General features: G+C 56.8%; 2 protein-coding genes across 5 annotated transcripts in view; one reads left to right on the forward strand and one right to left on the reverse strand.

Moving 5' to 3' along the window:
* The window catches only part of SEZ6 (seizure related 6 homolog), a 45,317-nt gene extending 26,846 nt beyond the window's left edge, over nt 1-18,471 (reverse strand). For 2 of the 4 annotated variants that reach the window (XM_070562728.1, XM_070562726.1), the window contains exon 1: nt 18,194-18,448. In XM_070562728.1, coding sequence (XP_070418829.1) covers nt 18,194-18,248 — 55 coding nt within the window. In that variant the 5' untranslated portion in view covers nt 18,249-18,448. Of the gene's footprint in view, nt 1-18,193 lie in introns of all 4 variants that reach the window. The other 2 variants (XM_070562729.1, XM_070562727.1) reach the window with 2 other exon arrangements.
* PIPOX (pipecolic acid and sarcosine oxidase) overlaps nt 17,535-20,414 on the forward strand; it is a 46,682-nt gene continuing 43,802 nt past the window's right edge. The window contains exons 1-2 of the mRNA XM_070562744.1: nt 17,535-17,649; nt 20,033-20,095. The gene's annotated coding sequence lies outside the window, so the exon portion shown is untranslated. The remainder of the gene's footprint in view (nt 17,650-20,032; nt 20,096-20,414) is intronic.

The raw sequence follows: 20,414 nt of genomic DNA on the forward strand, positions 1-20,414 counted from the left end.
AGGACTTGCCGGTTGCACAGTGGTGGCACTGAGATTTGAACCTATATTAACTGGGCTTCAAAGTCATAGTCTTTCCACACCAGCCTGCCCGGAGCTACCCTGCAGAGAACACTCTGGCCAGTGGAGGAAACCCAGGCCCAGAGAGAGGAATGGCCTTGTCCAAGGTCTCATGCAGGTTAGAGGTGGAGCTGGGGCCAGAGTTTCTGATATCTAGGACCTGAGTTGAGCCTGAGCCAAGCTGGGCCCTCAGGAAGCCTCTGGCTGGGACCCAGGGAGCCCTCACTCCAGGCCCAAAGTGCAGCTGAGTCTGGGACACAAACCAGAGAGTCCACAACACTGCTCCGCAGGGCTGAGGGCACTGAGTCACAAGTACCTGGGTTCAAGTGTCAGCTCTGCCACTTACAAGTCATGAGAACCTGGGCAAGTTGCCTCTCAGAGCCTTTGTGTCCTTAGCTGTAAGATGGGCCCTCTGGAAAGGCTTAAGAGAATCTGAACACTCTAAATACCAGTTTTCTGGGGGCAGTGAGGGAAAGGCCACACGCCAAGGCTGGGCAGCCCCCTGCTAAGGCAACACTGAGGCAGACCTCTAGGGTGGGGAGAGGCTGTCCCGGGGTGAGGACTCTCCTCTCTGGGGGACCTCGTTCCTTGTTGTGTGGCCGTATGTGTGAGCCTGAGCATGTCAGCCATAAGATGAGGTGGGGGCCTGTCCTGTGGCCAAGTAAAGTTCACGTGCTCCGGTCCGGTGGCCCAGGGATTCCCCAGTTCGGATCCTGGGAGCTGACATGGCACCGCTCATCAAGCCATGCTGAGGCGGCGTCCCACATGCCACAACTAGAAGGACCCACAACTAAAAATATACAACTATGTACTGGGGGGCTTTGGGGAGAAAAAGGAAAAATAAAATCTTAAAAAAAAATACTGCCCCACCCGTACAAAGGGCAGCCACCTTCAAGGCTGTGTGTCTGTAGGGGAAAGGGCCTTGGCCCCCAGCAAGACAGGACCCCGTGATCCCCACCTGTGCATTCCACCTGTGCCAGAACACAGGCATGTACTCTCGCAGCTGCTCTGTCCCCGCTGCAGGGCCAGGGCTGCATCCTCCAAGTGGGCTGTCAGGGAATCACCCCTCCCCTCCCCCCAGCGCTGTCCCCAAGGCGGAGGAGGCCCGGAGCTTCCCGGTGGCCCCCAGCCCCAGCTGGCCCCACCACTGCCTGGGCCCTCCCCACGCATTAGCTCTTAAGCTATGCAAATAGACATCGGAGGGAGCCCTGTTTAAAGTATTTAGACGAAATGAAAAAAGGCTTTCATTGGCACTAATGAGCCATTCAGGATGCCTCCCCGGTGGATTCTCTCCCACTCCGCCTCCCGGCCTGCACTGCCCCCCATTGCCCCTCCTGGGATTGGAGGCCCCCTCCCCCCAGCCCCAGCCAGCACCTCCCAGGGAATGCTCCTGCCCTGCCGCCCTCCTCCCCAGGGCCCAGTTGGGTGGGGGTAGAGGTGAGGGGCCCTATGTTCCACCCCTGAAAGACTCGGGCCAGGATCAGGGGTCTGGCCTCTGTTTAGGGGCAGCTATAACTGGAGACTCTTCTTCATAATGTCCAGCTAGGTAGGTGTTATTGTGTTTGTCTTAAAGATGGGGAAACTGAGGCTCAGTGAGGCCCAGAAGGCTGCCAGGGGTCACAGCACTGGTGAGCTGGAGAGCTGGAATCGGTCTGGGTGGAGGCTGTGATGAAGGGTGGGGGTCATTATGCAGTGTCCTTGCCTGGGGGAACCACTGCATCAGGCAACAGACTCCAGATGCCACCTCAGGGCCAGCTGGGCTGCCCCCTTGGTGCTATTGTTTCTGCAGATCTTTCTGCACCAGACAGCCAGAAAACCTCTGGGTTCCAATCCCGAATCTATGCCTCACTAGTTGTGTGACCCGGGCAGGGCCTGCCCATTTGAGCCTCTGTTGCTTCATCTGTGGAGTGGGGACATCCTGGGTTTGGCAAGGACCATTTAGAGACAGGCATATCCTCCATCTGCCAGCCCACCCCATCCTGTGCAAGGGCAGGAGGGGCTGCCTGTCACTCTGGCAGCCCCTGCAGAGATACCAGACATTTCTCCTCCAGGGCCCAAGCTGCTGGCCCCTTGGAGGCAGGCACAGGAGGGGCCCCTAGAGCTCTAGATGGGGTTAGGCTTGATCCCCACCTTGTGGCAGCCCCAGCTCTCGGGTGGCTCAGGGGAGGAGGGAGCGTGACAGCAGGAGGGTTCAGGGGGAGCCTGGGGGATACAGTGGGCAGGGAGCCCAGCCCTCTGGGTTCTGGAGGTTAAGCTGGCCCAGCATAGGGAGAATGAGAATTTAATGGGATCCATTTATTATCCCATAAAAGTTAATGAGTTTATTCTGGAGGTTCCTTGGCCCCTTTCAAGTTTTAATAGGGGATTAGTGAGGGCCTGGCCCCTGCAGACCCCCATTATCCCAGAGCTGAGGGAGGGAAGAGGGGCCCTGGGGGCAAGAGTGCCTGAGGCCCCCCAGCCAGAGCCTGGTCTCCATAGTGACAGTTGCACTGGGCCCAGGCCTTGCCTCTGAACTGAGAGGCCCCGGCTAGAGGTTGACAGGGCCAAAGAGGGCCCCTGAGGCCTGAGGTCCTGTTCTAGAGGCTTCTGATTCCATGTGCTACTGAAGTAATAATTACCCCCACAGTATCCCTGCATCTGAGGTAGGTTTGTTGCTGTCTGACTACTTGTATCAACAGGGAAGACAATATAAGCCTTATATGACAGATGGGGAAACTGAGGCCCAGAGCTGAGGTATGGCTTCTCCAGGGTCACCTAGAAGATATGGCTTCTATGCACTTAGCACCCTCACGTGTAATCTCTTATCCTTCCCTTATTCCAGGGAGGTTTGGGTCATTATCCCCAGAGATAAAGACACTGAGGCTCAGACTTGTTAAGTAACTTTTCCAAGGTTATACAGCTCATGAGTGGCAGAGCCTGGGACCAGAACCCAAATCTGGGCAGCTCCATAGCTCAGCTCTGTTCATGACTCCCAGTGGCCCTCAGTTGTAGGTCCTGGGGCCTCCTGACTCCTCTCTCCCTACCAGCCTGGCCATCACTATTCCAGGGCACTTGTGCTGGGAGCCCTGCAGCTTGGGGTGATGGGGAAGGAAGTCCTGATGGCATCCTGAAGGGGCAGTGGTTGGGGTGGGCACAGAGAGACACTCAAAGGGACCTTCCCTGTCGGAACAGGTGCCTTCCTCCTTCTGCCCCATATGCTCACTACTTTGTCTCTTCAAACCCTCCTCATCCTATCAGGCCCAGCTCCTATCCCGGCCTCTGGAGAGCCAGTCCTGCTTGGCCCAGTGGGTGACAACAGCTCCTTCCTCTGATTTCCTGGGTGCACTTCCTGGTGGGCCCTCAGCACATGTACCACTTATGTCCTTGGGCAAGGATCCAGTATGAGGAATCTCCCTTCCCACATCTCTGTTGACAAATACTGACCCCCAGTGCCAGGCACAGTGAAGGGTGGGTTCAGGGCACACAGTTTCCAAGCTGGAACTCTGCCCATCTGTATACTCAGAAGACTTCCTGCTCCCCAAAATGCCTGGCCCTTGGCCAACAGGGGAGGGCAGGGGCGGGTCCTACAGGGAGAAGATGGGCAGCCAGCCCTTGGCAGTGCCCCAGCACAGCCCCAATTGTCAATTGATGAAGAGTTTCTGCCGGTCCAAGCTTGTGGGTACCCCAGCCCCAGACTACCCTCTCTCCCCTGCCACTGACCACCCCCCATCATATCCTCTCACTACCCTCTCTTGGTCAGCCCCTGGCAGTCCAGTCAAATCTGGAGCACAAATATGAATGGGGCATCTCCTCTTGGCCAAGCTCCAGGCAAGGAAGTGGCTGGTCCCCAGAATCTGAGTCCTTGTAGCTTTTGTGAGCATCTCATCTCTCCCTCATTTATGCAGAAGGAAACTGAGTCCAGGAATTTTTCCCAGGTCACACAGCAAACTTGTGGCAGGGATAGAACTCAGGATATCGGGGCTTGGAGAACATCTGGCCCAACTGCTATGAAGAGTAAACCCTCCAATACTCTGGGGCTGTCTACCACGTGTGGGCATACCTCCACGGACAGAGAGTTCACTGCTTTCTGCTGCCAGGGGCAGCTACCTCCCCCACTGTCCGGGCTGGCGTGATGGGTAACCCTGGTCTTCAGCATCTCCAGGGTTGAGGTCTTCTTGGCAGATGAAAGGAGCATGGGTAGGAGTAGTGGGCAATAGCCAAGAGTCAGCCCACCAGTCTTGGTCCTGCCCCTAACAGGCTAGGTCCCTCTGCTCAAATTACTTCCCCAACCCAGGTCTCCATTTCCCCATCAGTAAAATGGGAAAAGTATCTAAGGGCCCTGCCAGCTCCCACATTCCAGGATCTGGTGAGTCCTAAAGGGCTCTGTGAATAAAAATATTGAACGCTACCGTTTACTGAGAATTTACCACACACCTAGCACCCTTCTAAGTGCTTTACCAGAATTAACTAATTTAATCCCCACAATAATTCTATGAGATATGAACTTTGATTGTCCCATTTTATAGATGAAGAAACTGGGACCCAGGGAAATGCGGTCTCCAAGGTTACAGTTTGGATGTGTCAGATTTAAACCCTAAGGTCATCCAGCCCCAGAGCAGTGCTGTAAAACAGAACTGTTTGCGATGACGGGGATTTTTTTTTTTTTTGAGGAAGATTAGCCCTGAGCTAACATCCACTGCCAATCCTCCTCTTTTTGCTGAGGAAGACTGGCCCTGAGCTAACATCCGTGCCCATTTTCCTGTACTTTATATGTGGGATGCCTACCACAGCATGGCTTGCCAAGCGATGCCATGTCTGCACCCGGGATCCGAACTGGCGAACCCCAGGCTGCCAAAGCGGAATGTATGCACTTAAACGCTGAGCCACTGGGCCGGCCCCAATGGGAATGTTTTATAGCTGCATGTCCAAGACGGTAGCCAGTAGCCACACATGGCCATTGAGAACTTGAAATGTGGCTTGTGAGACTGAGAAACTGAATTTTACATTTTATGTGAATTAATTTACATTTAAATAGCCACGTGTGGTGAGTGGCTGCCGTCATGCAAAGTGCAGCTCTGTAATCTGACCTCTAGCCCTGCAGTAATTCATCACTTCTCAGAGGGAAGAGTGGAAGAGTAAAGGTCCTGGAGAAGAGTTAAGATGGGGTAGCAGCGTCTGCTCCCCTCCTTTGGGCCTGGGAAAACTGGGGCCTGGGGTTGGGCAGGGAGAGATGACAAGGAGCCCTGGGACTTCAGGGTTTTCATAAAGGCCTCAGGAAAGCTGGGCCTGTCAGCCACTCCCTCCTCCAGGAGGATTAGTTCCACCCACCAATGATGCTTGCTTCCCAACCTGGGCCGAGCACTGGTGTTCTGAGGGGTGGGGTGTTCGATGGGCAATTTTGGGAGCTCAGGCAGTGCCGGTTTAGGAGGATGTTATGGATGGAGGACAGCCAGGAATGCTTGGCCTCAGGTGATGTGGCCCAGGATGGGGCCACAGTGTGTGCATGTTCCATGACAGTGCCTGCTGTGCTCTGTTGACTTGCCCCTACTTCACTGCCCAGTCAGGAGTACAGGGACGGGGACCTGGCCTGGCCACTCCCCAAGGAGCCCTGGAGCAGCTGCCTGGCCTCGGGGCCAGGGGAGGGCATTTACTGAGCACTCTATGGGTCAGGCATGAACCTCCTAGAGAACTCTCTTCCACCCAGAGCGCCAGCCTTTTGTGCTTGGAATCAATATTTTACACTTTACATGTGAAGGAACTGAAGCTGAGAGGCAGAGCAAGTCATCCTAGTTGGTAGAGGAGGAAAGTGGCAAACGAGGGGTTTGAACTAGGTTTGCCTTTTCCGCAGCCTGGGCTCAAAATTCCTGCGGTACTGAGTTGGTACTTCATGTGAGCATGTGTGCCTGCATGTGTGAGTATGTGGGCCTGTGCATACACATGAGCACAATTACCACTTGTCCTTGCCCATGGACGCCACACCCTGGAACCTGGTCTTACACAGTCCTTGAGCCCGGAAAGGCCCTAGCTCCCAGAAGGGATTCACTTCTCCCCGAGGCAGCTGCTGTGCTCCCTGTTTTTCACTCTGTCCCCTTCTTGGACCCTAACCTGACCCTTCTTAGGGCCGTGTGGCCTGGACAGCCCCTCAGGGTCTGGATGTGTGGGGGCAGGGAGGACATGGCTCTGGGGTGCTGCTGGGCCAGCCCTCTTCCCCCCTCTGCACCCTCCCTCCTGTGAGGCTGTGACCAGGGGCCCAGGGTAGAGGGAGCTAACTGCCACGTTCTCTGCTTTCCAATTTAAAATCTAATATGGTCTCACCACTGCAGAGCTGGGGGCTGGAGAGGTGATTAATGAGGCCTCTGCTACAGCGTCACCTGCTGCGCTCTACACCTTCCCCTGCGGCCCTGTGTTCCCCCCTCCTGCCTGCCTGCTGGCCATGGGGACCTGGGGCCCTAGCCTGTCCTGCCCAGAGTTCCTGGGGCTGGACAGGTGGCACATGGGCTGGGGAACTTGAGTAGGGGTTAGGGGAGAGAAAGGGGGTGGCCTTGGAGGTGGGGGCAGTAGAATTGACCCCCACCCCTGGGGTAGGCTGGAAGGAGTGAGAGGAACAGCTTTGGCATCACTTTCATCACCAGCTGGTCGCTAATCAGTCTGCCGTATCCAGTACTCCACCTGGTTATGCCATCTTGCAGTATTGTGGCCGGGACAGGGGAGGGCCATGACCCTGAGCTGGGTGCTCAGATCAGCTCTCCCCCAGCGCCAACAGCTCCCACCGCCCCTTGTCAGCAGCAGGGACCCTATTTCTCTAAATGGAAAGGCTTGGAAATGTCAGCTGGGATGAGGAAGGCTGTGAAGGCAGGAACTGCATTCTCCCAGGAGCTAGTACCATGGCCAGCCCAGCCCAGCCCAGCCCAGCCCAGGGGTGGAGTTGGGGGACAGGGGTTGATCTAGGGAGGAGCAGCCATCCCCTCCATCCTCTGCTGCCTACCCACCTCCAGGCACCTGCAAAGGACAGTTCTTCTCAGCCACTGAGCCCAGCAAGACATGGCCATAACGTGCCAGGGCCCAAGAGCCGGTACTGTTCTGGGCCCCAGATCAGCATCTCTGGGCTGCTGCCCCTTCCCAGCCCCCACCCTGAAGTCCGAAAGCCAACACCACTGAGGTTGCTTCCAGTGCCTGTGTCCACTTCTGAGATGTATGACCAGCCCAGTAGCCCCAAGATTCTGTGGCCTGTAGGTCAGATGAGGAGCCTTGTTCCCTCTACCAGGGCCAAAGTCACCTCTCTGACCTTGTGACCTTTACCCTCTGGCTGCTTTTGTCAGCTGCATCTGGGAGGAGATGGATTGAGAGAGTGGGCTAGGGATGGAGGGTCCCTGAGCCCAGACTCCCTGCGTGCCTTGGTCCTTAATGCTGATGTGGGCTCTCTCTCCCCTGGAGGTCACTAGAGCATCTGTTCTTAGCTGTGAAAGCTGAGGAAGCTGGCGAGGGCTTGTCAAAGCCCTGATTCCAGCATGGGGGTAGCTTTGCCACTGACATGCTGTGTGACCTTAGGCTTCTCTTGCCCTCCCTGGGCTTGTCTGGTTTTTCATACAGTACTTGGTTCCTGGCTTTTTAGGAAGTCTTTGGGTGGGGGGTGGAGAATCACAGCTCCTCTATTATCAGTGCCCCACTGCAGGAGCTGACGGAGCCTCAAGGTGGGCGGTGGTGGACTGTGCTCTGTTGACTTGCCACTTTCCTTCTGTATGGCACTGGACCCCAGGCTCTTCATCTCTGTCCGCTGGTCCGTATTTGCTGAGCATCTGGAGGGCTCAGCTATATGCGTGTGTGCACGTGTGTAAGTATGTATATGCTTGTGCTGGGGGGGGGCACAAGGTGGAAAGAGGGGGTTGGGGGTGTGAGAAAAGGACCTAAGGAGAGATTTAACACTTTTGAGCACCTACTGTGTGCTAGGGTCTGCTGGCCCATTTATCTACACTACCTGATTAATCCTCCCCATCCCACAGATAAAGAAATAGGTTCAGCTAGCTGACCGTGACCTTGGGAGGTGGTCTAGCTGGGCCCAAGAGGCTGATCTGCGGCCATCCCTGCCCTGTTGAGCTCGAGAGACAGACAGAAGAACAGTTGCAGAAATAAAAGACCTCTGGAAGCCATGGCAGCCTGAGCCCAGAGGGCAGGCAGCCACTCTGCAGGGGCCAGGGCTGCCTCCGTGGTTGGTGCCTGGGTTGGTTCAGGCCCTTTGAACTGCTGTACCTTACTGCTTCCCAGCTGGTGTCAGTTTCCAGAGCAGCGGGGGCAGCTTTCGGCGGGGAGAGCCAGAAGCCCCAAGGATCTGAAGGGCTAGGGGCTCTATTGCTCTACTGGTGGCCCTTTGGCAGAATTGAGCTGTAGCAAGGGCCTGAAACCCTTCTAGGAACTGCTAAGGGCAGCGTCAGAGGCCCCTAGGTCGGGGGGGGGGGGGGGGGGGGGGGAGGGGTCACCTCATTCAGGTGTACCTCCCTCCCCCTGACTTCCTGACACTTTGAGCCCCTCTCTGCATCTCCAGCTTCTGTAGGGGAGACCCAGGAGGTGAGGCCTTACTTCCAAATTGCCTGGGGAAGAACGAGAGGCCTAGGTTCTGCCCTTAGGGACTTGGAGGGAGCAGAGGGAGGACAGCCTGGGACCTCCTCCCAGCCCGACAGGTGGGATGAAGACTAACTTGTCCCTGGGCATGGGCTCTGCACCTGTGCACCATCCCAGGCTCCCCTTACCTCCATGGCCTTGAGGGACTGAGGAGAAAGGGCCTTATCTGCCCAGCACCCCAGCCTGTGACGCTCCCCAGGCTGGGCCTGTTCTCCCCACTTCCCCAGCAGGCTGAGTGGGGGAGGGGAGGGGGTGCAGAGCTGCTAAAAATAGCAGCAGCAGCTCCAGCTACAAGTCTCCTTGAGGGGTCAGTGGAGCTCAAGATTGGGGAGGAAGAGAGGGGAGGGGGCTCTGGGAGGGGAGAGACCAGCCTGAGCTTGGGCCTGCTGTGCCTAGGCCCAGGGCCACTGTCCTAGGATGCAGGGACAGAAGGGCACAGATATACAGGGACATATGGACACAGACACCCAGGGATAGATGGTCAAGCCAGGCAGAGATGCACACAGACATGGCTACCTGCACATCTGGGGCTTCTTCTCCCCCAAACTCCCAGAAACACCAGAGGACCCAGCTGTGCAGCCCCCAACCCCTCAGTCTTCTCCATTGCCCCAACCTTGTTTTGACCTCCAAGGAACCTGCCAGGCTGGGTGTGCAGATGCCTTGAGTTGAGAGGGCTAAGTCCTCCTCTCCTGTTCCCTCCAGTCTCCTCTGCTTGAGGCCCAGGGCAAGGAAGAACCAGGGTGCACCAGAAGCAGCAACAGGGATATAGATGCAACAGAGACTAGACTCAGGGCACCCCCCAGGTGGCTGGAGCCTCAGGAGCACCACCCCAGCCTAAACAGCAGGCCTCTTCCTAGCCTGGGCTGGCGGGGGGTCGGAGGGTATTGAGAGGGAGCTGGCTGGACCCAGTAGGGCAGGGCTAGGGTTCTGCCAGAAGACGGACAAGAACTGAGTGGGCAGTGAGGAAAGGTGGACAAGGGGAGGCTGGATAAGCAAATGCACATCTCATGCATGCCTTGTTTGGTCGCATCTTCACACCTTTGCCTGGAGATGCCAGGGGCTCTTCTGTCCTCAGAAGAAGGTGACTCCATCTCCCTCATTTCCTCTAACCGGTCAGAAAATAAGGCCTCACAACAGGAGGGGGCCAGCCAGCTGCCAGAACAGATGTTTCAAATCACCAGCACATCCCCTTGCTGGATGTAAGTGATGTCTGAGACAACGTCCATCAGAGCAGCGAGCCAGAGTGAAGGCCCTTAGAGGCACCCTGGACCCAACCTTCATCCCTCTGCACTGCTAGCCTCCTCCTCCTGGTCAGACCTAGGCCAGCTGCTGCTCACTTCCCCCGCCTGCCTCAGCAGTCCAGCCCTGGGCTCCTCTGGCTTCTGATCCAGCCCCTCCAGTGACCACCTGAAAGTCAGCCTCTCCTGGTGTGGACAGTTCTGGCTATTGGAAGACCCACCCCTCCGGTTTCTTCCAGTTTCTTCCCTGTCACCACTCCCTCTGATTTACTTTGATCCTGATGCTGTTCTGTGAGAGGTGGGGTACACCATGAATTCCCAGGGAAACCGAGGCACAGGAAGGTGACCTGACTTGCCCAAGATCACCCAGTCAGCAAGAGCCAATATTGGGTTTAAACCCTGGGGGTCCTGACTCCCTGACCAGCAAGCTTCTGAAGATGTTCTTCCTTTGGGGCTGCCCCCTCCTCCCTGAGGCACAACTTGGCTCTCCACACTGCCCGATAAGATAACCCCCCTCCCAGGCTCTGGGACTCCCTAGGCATCTGCTGGCTGGTGGGACCCAGGCCAGACACTCAGCAGGTGGCTGCTTGGGGGACAAAGGAGCTGGTGCTCAGCTGCTGGGCTGGGAGGAGGGAGGGAGGGAGGGAGAAGCTATGGTGGGGGCTGGAGGGATCTGGGCTGGGAGTAGGGAGGGGCAGGGTCTGCTTCTGTGCCTTTAATAAGGAGCCAGCATGCAGAGGGGGATAAAACACCATGCAAATGAGCATCTGTAGGGGGCTGCTCAGTGGTTCAGGCACTTTTCACAGGGGCACTGCAGTTCTGCCCTCCCAGCCCCGATGACCAGCTGGAAGGAGGGTCCTGAGGGTAGAGCCAGGAGCCCGTGGGGAGGAGAGGAGTCGGGGGATGGAGGAAAATACTGGGGATGATGCCAGGGTGCAGGATTCCAGCTGTGCCCCTGGGGACTGCACTGGGGGAGGGCAGAGAGACCCACTGCTTGGATTCTGCAGCCTATGCAGTTTGGTGGCAGGAGGGGCCATGCACCTGCTCTGCTTTTTTGGGGTGCTAGGGGGACACCGAGACCCAGCAGAGATGGGAAGAGTTGTGATGGAGGGCACCCAGCATGGCCAGGCCCAGGGATCCCAGAGGTTTTCTGCGCCCTCAAAGACCCAAAAGATGAGCCCTCTTGCTACAGATGAGAAACTGAGGCCCGGAGCAGTCCCTGGCCAGGAATCTCCTGTCTTTTTGAAGGCAAGTGGTTGGATCATGTAGATGCTGTTTGGCATCTGATTTGTATCTCATTTAATTAAAATCAGAGGGCTCCTGGTCTAGCTGGGTAGACAGTCACAGTTGAGTTTACTAAGAAGGTAGCTCCCTCTGCAAACTGAATTCCTTAAGGTCAGTGATTGTGTTGCATTCCTGCCCATCAAGACACCTGAAAGGTGCTGAAGAGAGGGCTGGTGAGTGGAGAATGAGTGGGTGGATGAAGGATGGATAGGCTAAGTTCCTGATAGGTGATATTGTTGAGAGGACAGAGAGAGCCCTCTGGGCTGGATGGTCAGGGAAAGAGAGAGTGGCAGAACTAAAATAAGCAGAAGGATGCACGGTGGCGTTCCAAGTGTGGAAACACGGCTGAACCGAAATGTAGAGGTTGGACCAGATAAGGCATGCACAGGGTCTAGGGTTCACCCTAGCATCCTCACCCAGTCTCTCAGTTGCCCCCCTTCCCATGCCCACTCAATTCCTTCTCATCTCCTGGCAGAGCCCCTTGTCCCTGCTGGGCCCAGCCTGGACCTCTCACCCCCGCCTTTTCCAGCCAGCCTTCCTGCCAGCAAGGCTGCAGACTCTGCAGTCGGAGACCCGGATTGTTGTTGGAGATGTGGCAGGTTTGTTTGCTCTGAAGCCCGCTGAGAAATCTCAACAATCAATGGCCAACAACATTGCCAGCGGCTGCAGCATCGATCCTCCCCTCCCAGAGCTGGTAGCTGGGTGGCAGGTAGGCAGGTGCAGGGAAGCTGGGTCAGGCGTGGTGCCCAGCCCTGTCCAGGAGCTAAGCTTCTGGCAAGCTTGGCCCTTCCCACCTGGGGCCCAGGCCTCAGCAGGGGCTGAGGGGGGAGGGTGGGGTAGACCAGATACCAGGACCCACGTGACTGGTCTTCTCATTCACCAAGTCCCCCAAAGGTGGGAGAATAAGAATCACCCAAGGCCACTGACCTCTGGACTAGGACTTAAGGTTCACCTGACTTCCAGCCGTGTGCTCTATCCTGGCCTTCAAGTGTGAGAAAGGATGTTTTATTCCTTTGCCACTAAGGACTGAGCAAGATAAAATGTCCCTAATCTATAGTAGTAAGAATTGAGGGTAGACATCAGGAAGATAAGCCACTGTTATCATCAGAAATGTGCTAGAAGGAAGTTAGGGGTTATTTATGTCTTAGGTCTGTCTGACAACACGGGCTTGAACTTGGCCTATAAAATGCAGATAATACCTTCTATCTTACAGAGATGATATGAAAACTAAACGAGCTAATGTACATAAAGCATTTAGTAAAGTGCCTGGCACATAGTTGGTGCCTAAGCAATGTTTGCTGCTATTATTATTAGGATAGTGATACTCTCTTGGGTTCCCATCTGCCTGTACGGAAGCTGTGCCTCAGGCTGGGGGAGTGGACACAGTGTTGGCTGCAGCCAGGTTTTGCAAAATGGGTAGCTTTGGAGTAGCTTTATAGCTTATTGGCTGTGAAACCCAGGATAAGTGCCTTAATCTCTCTGAAACTCAGTATTCCCATCTGTAAAGTGGGGATAACGAGTCTCTTGTATTAAATAGAAAAGGCATGTGAAAGCCTTGGGCCCTGAGGGTTCTGGGCCATGCCTCACACCTCAGTACGTTTGTGAAATGAATGAATGAATGGTGGATGGATGTACCAGAGGGACTGCTCTTTTAGGAGATGTGAAATGTTTGTGGACATGAATTGTGATACTGGATGACTTCTCAGCCCCTACCTTTCCATTCGAGGACATGCCAGGCTCAGAGCTGCTCCCAAGGCTTCACATGGGTCCTTCCAAGTTCTGTGAAGGTGTCTGAAGCTGAGATGGATGAGGGCGCTATGAAGCCAGACGACACGGGGTTGCCTCTCCCTTACCTCAGTCCTTAATTCATACAGGGCACCCCTCAGCCAGCAGAGGTAGTGGGTGAGGGCTATGGGAGGGAGTCAAGAAGCCTGGGCTTGGGGCTGGCCCTGTGGCCGTGTGGTTAAGTTCCCACGCTCCGCTGCAGGCGGCCCAGTGTTTCGTCAGTTCGAATCCTGGGCGTGGACATGGCACTGCTCATCAGACCACGCTGAGGCAGCGTCCCACATACCACAACTAGAAGGACCCACAACGAAGAATATACAGCTATGTACCAGGGGGCTTTGGGGAGAAAAAGGAAAAAATAAAATCTTTGAAAAAAAAAAAAAAAGAAGCCTGGGCTTAACTTTGCCACTGTCTACCTGTGCAACTCTTGTGAATTTATTCCACATGTATTTAATGTCTGCCATATGCTAGGCTCTGTGCCACTGGGGACACAAGCGGTGGTGGCACTCAGGGGTGTCTGCAGAGGCTTTAGCCCTCTCAGAATGGCCATCAGCTCCCTACCCCCAAGCCATCTCAGGCTGATGGCATGACAGCTTAATTTGTGGAAGGAAAAAACTAAGTAAAGGCTATAATTTACAGTTGGGATAATTGGCCAACCGTTAGGAAAGGGAAAAAAATCCTAACATACAATCTATGTAAAAATAGTGTGCTTGCTACGCAAACTCAGCTTCAAGACGCAATCCCAGCTGCCATGCAACCACCTCTCCTTTCTAAACAGGCAGCTGACCCTGAACTTCTTCTAAATAGGAATTTTGGAGCTGCCCCAAGATAGAGAGGGTAAGCAGAATGGACTTGGTGACCTGAGTTCAGTCTTGCCCCTGGAGAGAAGCATCAAGCAATCAGGTGTTCATAACCAACAAGATGAGGGCCTTGTTGGGGGAAGCCAGGGGTGGCGGGAGCACAGAAGGGACCTAGGCTTGAGGTCAAGTGAGGCTTCCCCTCAGAAACCATATAGCAGATGCCCCACATGTATGTGCTGAAGAATTGCCTGAAGTGCCAGCTAAGCTGAGACCTGAAGCATGAGGTGGAGAGAGCCAGGTTGGCCCAGAAGGGGAAAAGAATTTCAGCCAGAAGGAACAACAAGGGCCCAGAAGCTGCTGAGAACATGGCTGGTCTGGAGAGCAGATTGGCCTGGCTGGGTGAGTTGGCTTCCTGTTGAAATTAGTCTGGAAGGGGTGTTGGAGACCTCCTAGTGCCTCTCCCCGCCTCCCAGCTGCTGACCAGCGCTGGCAGCATTGTCTCCCTCCACACCCCAGCCTCTTACATACAGATCTTGGCTCTTCCTCCTTGAAAGCAGGCTGGTAAGCTGGGGACCCAGAAATCTGCATGACTTGACAGCCCTTGGAGGCCCTGATATGCTGCTCCCAGGCTTGGAACCATCAGCTTGGTGCAATCTTACATGGAATGCTCCAGAAAGTGGAGACCCAGAGAGGGCAGAGGCATGTCTGAGGCCACACAGGGAGCCTGGGCTCTTAATCATCTGGGCTGAGTGTTTCCTTCACTAAAGTAGCCTCTTCCTATAGGCCCCTTTCCATACCCTCCTTCTTGTTTGGGGGACGGGGTACCCAGCTTTGACAGCTCTGCCCAGTTGGGGGTGTAGTATCCCTGAGCTGAGCCCAGCCTGGCACATGAGGCCTAAAAGCAGTTGGAGAGGTGGGGACAAAGAGGGTAGGAGGAGGCTGGAGAGCTTGGGCACGTAGGGCTGGATGGAGGAGGGAGGGGCTAAGGAAGCAGGGGTTCTGATATGTCCCCCACCATTCAAGCAGCCATGGTAGGAGGGGCACAGAAGCTCTAATTAAGCCCAGCCCCCCCACCCCCTCATGTCTCCTCCATCCCCATTAGCTCCCCACAGTGTCCCCAAGGCATTTTAAGCTGCCACCCTGCTGAGGAGGTTGGGACCACCGCCAGGGCCTGCCAAAGCTGATGAGATTAGACCCATGAGGGGCAAAAAGCCAACCCAGAATTTTTCTCTAGTCCATGGCAGTTTCTGGGGCCTCCAGTCTCCTCAGAAGCCCAGGGAGGCCTCCTGCCCCCCATGTTGACCTCTGGGACTCTGAGTGGAATCTAGACTATCTCCCATGGGGCCTTGTCCACTTCCTGACCCCAAAGTGTCAGGCAAGGGAGACAGGGAGCAGGTCCTGCTGTTGGCTTTGGCTGCAGCCCCCAGACTCAGGAATGTACTGTCAGAACCCAGTACCTACCAGAGTCAGCAGGATGCAGCAATTACCATTTTAGGTTAAGGCAGCCCCGGCTTGTTAACACTTGCGGCACCGGGGCTTCTGGAGTCCAAGCCCCCCTCCTCCTTCTCTCCTTCCTCCTCCAGGCCTTGCCTCCCAGACACCCTCCCTTCCTTCTTCCCACAACACACTGGATCCGAGTTCAGAGAGGGGGAGCATCAGGTCCAAGGTCACACAGCCAGGGAGACAGCCTCTGCCCCTGGAGACCCAACCCCACCCCAGTCTCTGCTACCTCCTTCACAGTCTCCCCAGGCTACGTTCACACATGCAGAGTTTAATTAACTTTATTGATATTCAGAAATTAGGAGAATGACTAAAGGTAATTGCTCATTAAAAATCGTTAAACTGACACAGCAGGCCCCAGGCATGTGCTGCCCCTCCCGCACTGCTTTCCAACCCCCTTGTGGCAAGATCGTCTGGGCACCGCCCACAGGTTGAGAGAATAACCAGCGGCCCACAGCGCCTGGGAACAATCGTGCCCCGGCAGCTGCTAGGGGAATAGGGGACTGTGCCCACAGGGTTGAGCCAGGCCCAGCGGGATATTGCCCTGTCCCCGAGGCCTCCACCTCCCCGGCCTTCCGACACTTCTGGGCCACTCCTAGCGGCATCCCACAGCCTGTGTCCCTCAGCCTATGCGTGAACAAAGCTCCGAGGGCCCTATTGAGGGGCCACAAGGCCATGGGATACACTGCCTGGGCAGCAAATGTTCACAGACAGAGGCCTTTACTGCTCAAAGCCTGCCTTCTCATGGCTGAAGCCCCCAGGAGCCCTGAGACGGACAAATGCACTGACCCCCAATGAAAGGACTCAGCATCCCAATGACTGGGACCTCACAGCCCCGCTGGGAGGGAGGGGCACTCCAGGGCCAGCCCAGGTCCAAGCCCCCTCTCCTCAGGCCTGGCACTGCAGGGCTGTTTCCTCTTCTCCCTTGGGGAGTGAAAATAAAGGTCTTCCCCAGTAGACGGACCCCTACCCCACATATCCCTTGGGCATGTGGCCCCACGAGCAGTGGAGAGGTCGGGGTGGGTCAGAGAGCGATAGTGGCCAGGGACACACAGCCCCGGGGCACAGAGCGTACAGATTCCTCCCAACACACCCACCTACACTCCCTGGAGGGCTCCTAGGGCTACTGGCCATAGCAGCCATCCTCCTGGAGACCCACAGTCTCACTTTAGCCCTGCAGGGAGCTCTCTGGCAGAGGCTGCATGGCATACTCGCGGCCTTACACACTCCTCACACCTGCTCACTGCTGAGCCCTCACCCAAGATCCAGACCTCTGGAAGCACAGTCGGACCTGCTATCCCCGACACACTGGGCCCTGACTGCATTCACACTCAGACCCACACACTCACGCACAAGGCTTCACACTACCCTCCAGGAGGCACACACAGGCCCTGGCCCCATGGGAGCTGTCCAGCCCGGGGACGTGGCCAGACCCCAAGAAAGATCCGGAAGTCCCAGGGACAGATGGGCCAGGATGCTGCTTTCTCCTCCCCTCCCCACCCCCGTCGGGGTGGGGTTTGCAGGACCCCCTCTCTCCCAAATGAACAAACAGTTCTGAGTTCCGGGCGCAACGAAAGGATCTGGTGAAGGCAGCCAGGGGGCGGGGCGAGGACACTAGGCCACGTGTGACTGGAGCCAGGGGCTCAGAGAGGGGCTTCTGCATCCCTGGGGATGCAGAGCGAAGACAACTGCCGTCCAGGGGCCCAGCCTGGCCCCAGCCCCGTTGCCCTGACTTCCGACACGTCCTGGAAAGATCGAGAGAGGAGGTTAGAAAATCCCACCTTCTCCCCCTTCCACATCAGGCGCTACGAACCATTCTGCGAAGGATGGAGGGTCCCAACTCCAAGCAAGGTCCCAGCGACCCCGTCAGCCGACGGGCTGCAGTGGAAGAAGGACCTGGGCGTCTTGCCGGCCATAGCTTTGACGACTGCTTGTTTGAGCCGGGGGAACAGGTTCCGTCAGAGACTCGGAAACCTTTCTTCCCCGAGGCACAGAACTCCCTCCTCTCCCCGACACTCCCTTGGTGCCCACTCCATGCCCAAGCTCCTCGACCCGGGACCGATGAAATTGGAGACCAGACTGCAAGCGGGGGACCAGGGGCTGCAGAGTGGGGTGCTGGTCTTCCCGTGACAGGTCTGCGGCCGTAGGGGTGAGGGGGAGCCGAGCAGGACGACAGGCCTGAAGGGAGGAAGCGCTCTGGGCGTGTGCGAGTCGTGGGGAGGGTGCAAAGAAAGGACTTCGAGGAGGACAGAGTCTCTATCCCAGGACCTCAGCTGCTGCAGCCCAGGGCAGAGCGAGGAGCCGGTTGGGGGCCCTGGGCCCTCCGAGTTTTTCCCTGGAATCCTATACCAGGTTCCGACTCCGGCGTGGCAGCACCAAGGCGGAGGGAGGTGAGCGAACATCTCGACCTCGGGTCCGGCCGCCGTTCGGCCCCGTCCCTCCGCAGTGAGGACGCGAGAGGCCCCGGAACGGGCGGCAAAGTCGAGCGAAGTTTAGCGGGCGGCAGGGAAGGCGGGACCGCAGGCCGCCCCAGTACGGTCCAGACTCAACGCCCTGTGCCCTCCCCCCCGGCACGCGCCCCGGCTCTCCTAGGCGCCTTGAGTGTGGCGAGGTAGCGCGCGGGTGAGCGCGAGAGTGTGTGCGGGGAGAGGGGGGGCGTGATGAATTGCAGCAGAGAAATCCCATTAGATCCGGGGAGATGATTAAAGGCGAGGTCTCGGCCGGGCGCGAATGGCGGGAGCCACGGCAGCTTCCCGCCCGCGGAGCCCGCGCCCCGCCCGGCTCGGCCGGCGCTGGGGGCAGCGCAGCCGGCGGAGCGCAGTGCCTGGCTGGGCAGTCAGATGCGCGGAGCTGGGCGCCGGGATGGTCCTTTCCTCCCACCCCCGGGACCCCGCCCCTGACCCCGTCCTGCCGCCGGACGCCGGGGTCCCTTACCATGAGCCGGGAGAGCCAGCAGCGAGGGCAGGAGCAGCAGGGCTGCCGGGTGCATGGTGTTGGCTGCGGCCGCGCCCCGGGTCGGGGCCGCGGCGGGAGGGCGGGGGGCTCGGCGGGGCGTGAGCACGGGGCACAGAGCGGGCGGGGTCCGGCCGGGGAGAGGGAGCGGGGCCGCCGCCGCCGCCGCCTCCGCCTGACAGAATCAGCACCACGGCCAGCGCCTGGCGTCGGCGCCGGGGATCGCCGCGCGGGGCTGGGGGCGGGGGCGCGGGAGGAGCGGCTTACCGTAAAGTCTCAAGCAAAGGCGCACTAGACCCAGCGGCGGGAGCACAAGCTCTCGCGCCGCCGCCAGCTCAGGGGAAGGACTGCCCTGCTAATGTGGGCACACGGCTGCCGCCCTTCTGCGCGGCCCATGCCCAGCCAGGCCTGCCACCCTCACCCCCAATAGCAGCCTGCTAAGCAAGTGGGGTTCTAACCTGGTTCTCCATGGGAGAGCAGCCCTCTACCCATCTCTCCCCACCTCATCCTGGTACCTGAGGGCACTAAGGGTGACCTGGAAAGACGTCGCGAGTGAAGCAGCTTGCGAGGCCCGCGTGCCCTTGTGACAGCTTCGTCCTAGGCCGATAATGAAGATGGCTTTTGAGCATACAAAGGACAATAAATTATTACTGTGCGCTCAATAAATGCCAGGGCTCCAGGCAGCTGCATCAGCAGCAAACTGTGCTCACAGAAATGCTTAATTATCCTGATATTATAGTTAAAAGCCAGTGGTACTAGTGTCCTGGGAAGACATTCTTCACTTGGCAGGAGGCAACCTGGGTCAAGCTGTGGGCAGCTGAATGTCCCTGAGCAGTTCTGGATATCCAGGACCCTGCCTTGGGCCCCTTACAGGACCAGAGAAGCCGCAGTGCCAGCCAGTGAGAGCAGAACCTTCGTGCCTATCCCTGCCCAGGTTCCTGGAACTGGTGGAGAAAATGGGACAGGCATAGGGAGGTGAAGGCGTTTCCCTAGGGCTATTTTAGACAGGGACTTGAAGAGGCCCAGGGGAGTAGCCAGGGAGGCTGTACAATGCAAGGGCATGGAAAAATAAGATTCCAAAGTTCTGCTTGGGCTGAGGAACCCCAGTGAGTCACAGGACAGCAAAGAGGGCAATCACAGCTCTGCCATTCCTGAGGCTGATGTTTACACCCAGGGGTTTCTGGCTCTGTGGATGGGCTTACTTGACAGTGACCCTGTGACTGGTGTTATTGTTCCCTGTGGAGGAAGAGAAAGGCTGAACTCCCTGTGGCCCTGGGGGGAAGGACAGCTTTCTGTTTAGCTCTTTTCATATAAACTTGGCTTCTCCCCAAAGCTTCCAGATCCCAGTCATTGTCCAATGCCCTTCCTGACCTCATCCTGGAATCAGGTGGCAAAACTTCTGCTCTTAAGTCTCATTCCCCAGAGAGTCTTGGTCCTTACCACCTCCACAGTCTTCCAGAGCTGCTCATAAGATTCTTTCTAGATCCTCTTCCTGTGGGCTCTGAGGAGCCACCTTGACCACTGTAAAGAATCCCAGGCAGCAGGCAGGTGGCGTGTGGAATTATCTTAAGGCATCACTAGGAAAGGATTTCTGGACAGTCATTTTGAGAAGCTGAGAGAAAAGAAGGCAGAAGCAGAAGGATGGCAGAAGGAGGGAGTTGATAAAAGGATCAGAGGTGAGGAGAGGAAGCCAAGAAAGAAAGTGCAGAGGGGAGGGAGAAAGAGTTGCCAACAGAGGAGGGAGGTGGAAGGTTCTGTGGCTGATGGGAGTTTGGGAAAATACTGGCAAATGGCATGAGAGTCCTCTTTTCCTCCTTAAAGGTATTCCTGAGCATCTCCTTGATTCCTGGGCCCCTCTGGACTAAGCAGCTTGAGCAGAGGAGGGTGAGTCATGACCCAGGAATGCCCTTTGTATGCCAGGATGATTCATGGGGACTTGGAAGCTGATGGCAGGCTTGTCTCCTGGTAGCTGGGCTCCTTGGTAGGCTGGTTACTACTCACAAGAAGGATGAGGGTAGCCACCCAGGAACTTGCCACATCACCCTTGCTATTGCCCCAGCAACCCTAGGCATTCAGGAGAGGGTCCAATGGAGACTACAAGTTCCATAATGCATCACTCTGCCCTGAGCTCAGAGGATGGGTTTGTATTACATCATGGGAAGAATAATGCACCTTGGCTGTCCCTCCTGCCTAAAGATGGTCA

Source organism: Equus przewalskii, chromosome 10 (genome assembly GCF_037783145.1).
Source record: "Equus przewalskii isolate Varuska chromosome 10, EquPr2, whole genome shotgun sequence".
Classification (NCBI taxonomy): Eukaryota; Metazoa; Chordata; class Mammalia; order Perissodactyla; family Equidae; genus Equus; species Equus przewalskii.